Below are 8,988 nucleotides of genomic sequence, written 5' to 3' on the forward strand. Positions count from 1 at the left end.
CAGGCAACTTTCTTACCTGACCGTTTTGTCATCTCTCTTCTACCAAGCACGCTCAGAAATGAGTTTTTCTTTTTCCCAACCCTTCACCACCAAGTGAGTCCATCTTTGTCTCAAGCCCCCCCCCCCCCTTTTATGTGTATATATTTCGCCTATATGAACATTGTTCTAATAATACCTTGTAGAAACGTCTCTCCTCCAGTGTTTGTTTTTTGAGCCTTTAGACATTGCTATGTCAAACCTCTGAGTAGCTTTGCCCTGTTTAAAAGACTCCAACAGGAGCAAGGGCTTCTCTTAATTCAGGAATTTAAATTCATTTTACTTTGTTGTGGTAGTTAGTTTTTAGGAATAAATATCTAGTTTTTATTTATTCTTGCCAAATTTGTGTAAGCCTAGAAATGCAATATTAAGAACTGAAGAAAGGGCTGTCTACATAATGCCAGTAATTCGAGAGTGTCCTTCACCATAAGCAAAATTACATATTCTGATGTTTGTTTACATCGCAAATGCCAATATCCAGCCAAAAACACATGTGCAGAAATAATGTCAGTTATTTGTATCTTCTGGCTAACAGTGTTATTTGCTCTACATACGCCTGTCTCCAATTGGATGCCACGAATCGCACATGCACAGGTATTGCCCACATTTGCACTATACCATAAACAAGAGCAGCACATGGATGGCCTATAGTGAAATTTAGCCCTGGACTCGTTTGTTCCATGTGTTTTAGTTCTTCAACATGTGCAGAACTTTTGTGAAGTATGGAAGGTAGATGAGGTACTGAGGAAGTAATCCTGTGAGGGTTGATTGCAGGTTGTACTCTGATAGCTGAGTTGGTAGAAATCTGACCAGGTGGGCACCTGAAGACACATGTAAACTATTCCATGAAAGTCTACTTGCAAAGTTTCAAGAACCAGCTTTGAGTGAGTAATTCAAGAAATGTACTATAATACATTGTGTATTGTCCTATGTGAAGAGAATGAAACATAGTAACAGTAATGAGGCTAAAGAGGAAAAATGCAAATGTACACAAACATGGAAAAAAAATTACATAGATCAATGTAAGCAAACAACAATGGTTGAGAAAAAGAACAGGGATTAGGTAAGTAAGCTGAATTCAGAAGGGTGGCTGGAAGAGAAGATGTCAGAGGACAAGATCCCATATCTGGGCTTCAGAACAACTGCTGGATGGGAGGATACAAATGGGTAACAGTACAAATTTAAATGTCTAGCAGGCCCAATGTTAGTGCCTTTACAAACGACACTACGTAAACTAGCTCACTAGGAAGATGTGACCAACAAAGTTTGTAAGTATCCTTTCAAACAATGTACACTCACAGTACTATAAAAAACTGCCTACACTACCATAGTCCATCCTCTTCTGGAGTGTTACATGGCATGGGAGCCTTGCCAGATAGGTTTGAGGACCACTGAACAACTTTAAACAGGGCAGCTTATTTTGTAGTATCGCAAAACAGAGGGAGGAAGTCAGAATATGATAAGTGAGTTGGAGTGTTAGTCATTTAAACAAAGCCATTTATTGTAGCACTGAGTTCTTTTCACGGAATTTCAGTCACCAACATCCTCCTCCAAAAGACATAATATTTTGTTGACTCTCCGCCAAGTACAGAGAAATGACCATCATGATAAAATAAAAGCAATCAGAGCTCACTTGAAACAAATTAAGTGTACATTTTTCCCACATGCTCCTCAAGAGTGGAACGGTCTGCAAACAGTTTGAAAGTGGTTCTATGAACTACCTGCCAAATATGTTCCAGGTAGTCAAGTATTTATAACAAAAGACTGCAAAGACAATTTTTATTCTCAAACTGCAACGAACTGTTGATAAATTTTACAAGTGTCTGAATACATGTACAATGAGGGTGTGCTTGAATATAATAGGTCCTGTTTACACCACACCCTGTAGGAGCTGGTAGCTGTTTCACTCATTATTTCAGTATAGAAGTGAAGAAATTAGTGTAGTGTTTACTAAAGGTAACTGCACAACTGCATCAATGCCCTAAAAATTTAATCTTACTATAACTAATCTGAAAAATAACCAAGAACAGTTAGCCTAAATCCAAAACTAAATGTACAAACTAAAAGAATTATTACACCACATTGTTTACTTACAAGAAAATGGAATTATCTTTGTTTTTACAGTATTACAGATAGGAGGAGTAGATTATCTACTCAGCTGTACCATATTATTTATATGTAAGTGAGATACACTGTATTTTCGTAATTGTTTCCAAAAATTTCTATCATACATTCAAGACTGAAAATAAATCTTGAAATTTTTTATGGAGAATAAATAAATAAACAAAACACACAAATTTTGGCTTTACTCCAGTTTAAACAAACATTTCCACACATTTTACACCTCAAATCCAAAGGTAATACATTAAAAAAAGCTTATATTTTTCTGCAATTTGTCTCTTACAGCAATAAGTTTCAGGATAAACTTCAGTCACCTCACCTGCCAGGTTCCTAGGCCAACAATAGGCATTTTATGCCCATTGAAGAATGTCACATCATCCAACTTTGGCGCCATCTTTTTTGTGACAAATGTGCTACTCCAAGCAACGCTGGAACATCCACCCCACCAGCAACTGGACTGCTGGAACTTGCGAGCAGCTGCTGAATTTAGCCCACTGCAAGATAACAGTATATTACATAACCCACTCATCTACTAATCCACATGATTCAGATGCTTGACAGTCTTATCATGTTTACTGTAGGAGTAACTTGAGTTACTGCACAGATTTAACACTAGAGTCATTGACCATCAAGTGGATACATTTTAGGAATCATCTCTACCTCCAGTTTGAATGAAATTTTGCACAAATGTTCACTAAAACATGAAATCAACCTATGAAAAATCTGATTCTGAATTAAAAAAAGAAAAACTTTTGGTTTTACAAGTGATAGGCAGGTTGCATAATTTCATGCAAGCTGTACAATATTTTCACCCAACTTTAGGACAGATTAAAACAAACTAATGGACACCTATGGTGGATACCTAGATCAAATGCACAACTTTTTGTTACCAACACACAGTTGAACTTGCAAGACTACACTTTTCGCCATTTTCATGCTGCAAGTTTGGGAAAAAACAGCCATGGAAAGTTTTCCAACTTTGGTGACTGCAATAATTTGATGAACGCATGTTTAGTGTCCTTTACTAGCTCTGCAGAGAAGTTAGCATTTACCACTGCTAACAACGTGCAGTAATCATTTGTGTATATTCTAGAAGAAAAATCTTAAGGACATTAAAATCCAGGGAGACATTTTATGATTTGTCTTGCACATTTTAATTCTGCCAGAGTAGGCAAAGGACTTGTAAGAGCAGTCGGACAGAATAGATAGTGCCTTGTTGGTTATAAGATGAACATCAAAAAATGTAAACGAACAGTAATGAAACATAGTCAATTTAAATCGGGTGACATGAGGGAATTACAATTACAAAATGTGACACTAAAATAGTAGATACAGAACTCAGACTGAAATAGCAAGGAAAGTATTGGGTCAACGGAAGCGTCTGATTCCACCCATCAGCTTTGACTCGTGACGTAAGGCTGCTGTGGTGCGTGACGTCATGATGGCACGGAGTTTAGTTTGTGAGTGTGGTGTGTTTGTAAGTGTCGTTTTGATATGATCAGTGGTGCTCTCTGGTGGTGTGATGTTTTTGGTTTAGTTTGCGTGTGTGGCGTGTTTATAGGTGGCATATTTTTGTGGTCGGTGGTTCTCTCAGGTGGCGTGTTTATGGGTAGCATGTTATGTGGCGTATGGGGTTCATTTGCGTGGTAGCATTGCACATGTGTGGTATCGGTGGTGACTGTGCTTTCAACGGAATATTGTTCAGTGAGTTAACGATTTTGGTTTTGTTATGTCGACATTATTGTAGTTTTCTTCCTGTTCATCACGTGTGAATTTTGGTAAATTGCTTTGTTTATGCCTTTGATAGGTGTGGATATGACTGACAAGGTCAATAGTTTTCGGGTGTCAGCAAAGATGCGTTGTGTCTAACAAAATTTCTTCAGCTATTCGGCCTGTTGGCTGAAGTCGTGAAGTGTTCAGTGTGTTGTGAAGAAATGAGGCTTACTAAAGTTCCGGCGTTCGGACCAGGGAGAGCTATATGTGGAGATGTCTTAAGGATAACAGGTCAAGGGAAGTGTTAGATTCAAGTTTTGATTTTATAGGTATTTTTTTGTGGTAGGGTTAAGTGTGGTATCAGTGGTTGCTGTTAACCTATATAGGTCAAGGGAAGTGTTCGATTCAAATTTTGATTTTCTTGGTTTATTATTATTATTATTATTATTATTATTATTTTTTTTTTTTTTTTTTTGCTAATATTTGTAATTTTTTTTCTTTCTTTTTCTTTAAATATTTGTATCCTATTTTTTCCTGATTTGGTTAATTTTTAAATTTCTTATTTTTTGTTTCTAAAAGTTTTATTCTTGCTTGTTTATTCACTTTTTCTTTGTATTATATGTAAGTTTTGTTACACTAAATGTTCTTTTTGCAGTAATTTGATTTAATTATCAAGTGATTTTGGATTTAGCAATTGATTTAATATCGGCATAATTCGAGCCAGCAGCTGTGGTTATACGATTGATACAAGTGAATATTATTGGTGAAATTTCTGAGATTTCTAGTGTGGTATCGGTTGTTTCTGTTGACCTATATAGGTCAAAGGAAGTGATCGATTTCAGTGGATTTTGTGTGTAATGGAATTTGGGAAGGTTGTGAGGTCTTGTTATTTTAGTGTTTTTTGTCATTTAGTGTAGTGGTGTGTGTTTATATTTAGTTTGTCCTGACCCAAAAAACCCCAATTTCCCCCGCTTGTCCTGTTAGTTTCATTATATTTTTGGAGGAATATCTGTTTCGTGGTTTTTTCGATCTATTTTCGTGTTTGTTGTCATGTTTACATGATGACGTCATAGGAGCGGTATGGGAGTTGTTGTGAATGGTCGTTTCCGTCATATTGGCGGCGTCACTGGTCAAAGCAGAGGGGTGGAATTGGACGCTTCCGTTATTCCAAAGTATTTATGAAAACTAGACATCTGTTAGCATCAAATCTACATTTCAGTGTTACCAAGTATTTGTCAGGAGTTGTATAGAAGTGAAATGTAATTAACAAAAAGCACAGACAAGAACAGAACAGTAATTTTGAAGTGTACTTTGTAGCAGTGGTTATGCAGAGGTGAAGTTTCTTCCTCAGCATAGATTACAATGGAGCTACATCAAATCAGTCTTTGGACTGAAGGCCACCACCACCACCAGCACCAAATAGTCGTTTTGACATGGGACAACACAGCAGCAGATGTACTCTTGATATCCTCAGTACTCACTATGTAACCAAACATATCCACAAAAACCTGAACACCACATACATAGGGTTAATTTTTTACCTTGCTTCCATAATTAGGCAGTTGGATGGCTATTTGAATGTACACACCTCTAATCTTGGGTAGCATATGAAAATCTCTGTGACAGCTCAGTGTATACTTCAGCCCTCACCCCTTTGCCACAGAACAGGAATACTGTTTATTTACAAAAGTTATTTCTCTGGTGGGAAACAATAATTGAGGAAAAGAAGAAACTTTATGTTCCATCAAAAGTGAAGCTATTACAGATGAGGTACCAGTTTTGAATGTGCAAGGACATGGTAAGAAAGTGGATTGACAGAAGTCTTCGATAGTGTTTCATCAACCAAACTGCCACCTTTTAATCTAACCTAGACATCAGGCTACACTACTAATCAGCATAACATCACATATAACATTTTGTATTCAGTGTCATTGGTTTTGCCAACTCCCAACCAAACTGTCAGCTTCCAGCCTAATCAAGGCCTTGGGCTATGCTACAGACCAGTCTGTCAAAATCTACACTGCAAAATGTAATATCTATGACACAAGAGAGTTAGTGTCAGTGTTCTGTCCTTATTCTCTTTGGGTACATATGATGTTACATGTCAGATTATCGTGACATTGCAGTACAAAGCCAACATCAGGTACCAGTAGGTTCAGTTGGTCCAAGAAACTCCCCACGTCCCAGCTTCCACATTAAATTTTGAGAATGATGGAATAAATTAAAGTTGTACTGTTGTACTGGAAAACCCTTTTTTATAACTGTGGAGCTAATACCTTAATGAGTACACAACCTACAACCCACATGTCCATCACTTTTGCTCTGGTTACACGCATTAATTTTCTGTCTTCCTTCATTTTATTTATCATTGTCTATATGTCTGGGTAATTTTTACAGGTGACGAAAATGACAGTTGTTGTCTAAATAACACAGTAAAAACACTTCAACAATCATCTTGATGTAAACTACTTCAATATAGAGCTTGGCAGAGTTCTTTGGGTACACATTCAGATTTAAACTGGCTCCTGTCTCCAGGATTGTAATATTTATAAAATGCATTAAAATATATTACACAATCTGGCTATGGCTGCAGAACTTAAATCTGAAAATTATTTGCCGTTATGAAGGATTATATTCTGTCACAAACATGTCTACTGACTATAGGGGAAAAGACATTAGGCCCTGATTATCAATGCACTTTACAAATTCTAGGTGATCCATAAATGGAAGCTTTGGATCCCACTCATGTAGTGTCCAGTATGTACGGACTTTTTGAAAACGACCATTATTCATACTATATTACTACTCAAAAAAAAATTTCTCTCTCAGTATTAATATTACCTTTACTACACACGGAAAATTTATTTTCTGGCTATGAAAACTAGCCGCCGCACTCACTGCCCAACTAAATCAGGTAAGTACTACAGTTTAAACAGATGTACAAAAAAAGTGACAAACTGCGTGGAGTTAAATTAAAAATTGTAGACCCAATTATTTCGAAGGGATATTTGTAGAACTGCTGAATTCTTGGTAAAGATAATAAATAAGTGACGATGATTTTCTCTGATTTCATTTGAAACTGCGTATCAGCAATTACATAACACCAGAACGTATTCTCCAGAAGAAGAAGAAGAAGAAGAACAAGGGAGTGGAAAAAAAACTTTTACGTGACTCCTCGCCAGGGTGTGGAAGATGCACAGTTGACAAAGAATTCATTCCGGCTGTCTGAAATTTGCTTACATTTACGTAGGCCACATACGACTCATCTGGCCTACTCTCGACGTAGTACAAACTAGACTAAACATCACACTGCAAAATTCGTTTCGATTTGAAAAAAAAAAAAAAAAGCAATTTGAGAAAACTAGTAGCTGCAGGTAACCCAAAACGCACTCTGAAGGAAACGCACCAAATATTTTCACTTCTACAAAAGCACAGCACCTCCTCCTTCGCTCTTTTCAGAAGTGCCGATTACCACTACACCATCAAACACTTTCAAATTATTATCTCAGTCACTCTTTTGTTTATTCGCGGTGTTCGGCTGCAATTAGCTGCCAACGTAACGAATGTGATTCAAGACGGGGCAACGAAATTTTGCTGCTCTCTTACAATTACGGAAGTGAGTTTACAGTGGGAACTGTTAAAGATTATCACACCTTCGCAGTCCGCAATTAGTCCAGCCAGTAATATGAACGAGCTTAGCAACTGAGTTCTTCCAATGCAAGGTCACCATCTCTATAGGTTACTTCCACTGTAAAGACAATCGCCAACTGTTCAGCATATGTACCATACGTCAACTGTGCAGTAGTCGACCGCAATTGCGAAATATGATGTAACATTGCCTACATTGAAGATTCATGGAATACACCTTAGATAATTAACAAGCATTGAAGTATCCATACGAAAAAACAAAATGACTGTGTCACATTCGAAATTTACTATTTAAAACGATGACTTGTGAAATAAAAATTATTCAACGTAGGGGGCTGTGCAGATTGATGATAATGCATTGCAGTGTTCGGCGGATTTAAACAGTATACGGAATTTTGATCAGATCTTCAGACTGCTGTGAAGGCCATTTCATCTTACACACTCAAAGCTCGATTTCAAAGTTCCGAGGCGCATCGGAAAATCTTCCGAATTTGGCAGTTCACATGCGTTAATCCTACTCCGCATGTCACCTAAAATGCATAGCAGATGGTACTTACTTTGTAAACACTTATTAAAGTTTCTCGTTTGCATATTAACGGTTGCAAGTTGGCAATATGATTGTTTGTACGCCTCTTGAGTGAGTTGACCATTGTATCTTCCCATTCTTATGGACTCAGTAGGGCTACATAGAGAGAGACGAACAGATTGTAATTAGCGCATAATCCCGGTTCCTTAAGTTTTACGAGATATTAGTCATCAATCGTCCAACCTCTGTAGTTTTCCAAATATTCAAACCTCAAAATTCAACATGGTCTTTGCTCTGTACGGCATGTCGTAGGGTTTAAATGTTGCTCACCAGTCGAGGGTTTATTACCTTATCATCAAGACAGCTTACAACTCTCCGGCCAAACAAATGTGTCTGAGCCTCAATCATTTTGGGCGCATGCATGCGACACAACCGTTTTTCTGCTCAGTCGTACTGGGAAGTCAAGTGTTCAACGTAAAACACATTCTGTCGACCGCTGTGACCGAGTAGTTCTAGGTGCTTCAGTCCGGCATCGCGCTGCTGCTAAGGTCGCAGGTTCGAATCCTGCCTCGGGCATGATCTGTGCGATGTCCTTATGTTAGTTAGGTTTAAGTAGTTCTAAGGCTATGGGATGACCTCAGATGTTAAGACCCGTAGCGCTTGGAGCCATTTGAATTTAAAACATATTTCGAATTGTGGACTGGCAAATCGTTTAACAGTTTTAGCTATCTACGCATATCTGGATCAAAATGCTATGTCTATTTGCCAAAGAAATTTCGTTCTAAGTTCGATGACAAGGCTATACCTGGGCATTTCATTGGCTACGTGAATGACAAAGCTGGTTGCAAAAGTGTGAATTCCATGGAAACATCGTGTGATGAAATCACGAAATGTTGATTTTCAACCAGAAAAGCAATGTACAATTGGAAATTTGATTGAATTGG

General features: G+C 37.7%; 1 protein-coding gene across 2 annotated transcripts in view; it reads right to left on the minus strand.

The window, feature by feature from the left end:
- Nucleotides 1-7,666, minus strand: part of LOC126428250 (1,5-anhydro-D-fructose reductase-like) — a 62,042-nt gene extending 54,376 nt beyond the window's left edge. Inside the window, exons 1-2 of one of the 2 annotated variants that reach the window (XM_050090163.1) lie at nt 7,524-7,666; nt 2,477-2,651 (exon numbers count right to left, since the gene is read on the minus strand). In XM_050090163.1, coding sequence (XP_049946120.1) covers nt 2,477-2,651; nt 7,524-7,600 — 252 coding nt within the window. In that variant the 5' untranslated portion in view covers nt 7,601-7,666. Of the gene's footprint in view, nt 1-2,476; nt 2,652-7,276; nt 7,418-7,523 lie in introns of those variants that run through there. The other variant, XM_050090164.1, reaches the window with a different exon arrangement.
- Nucleotides 7,667-8,988: the final 1,322 nt, after the last annotated feature.

This window comes from Schistocerca serialis, chromosome 12 (genome assembly GCF_023864345.2).
Source record: "Schistocerca serialis cubense isolate TAMUIC-IGC-003099 chromosome 12, iqSchSeri2.2, whole genome shotgun sequence".
In the NCBI taxonomy this organism is placed as follows: Eukaryota; Metazoa; Arthropoda; class Insecta; order Orthoptera; family Acrididae; genus Schistocerca; species Schistocerca serialis.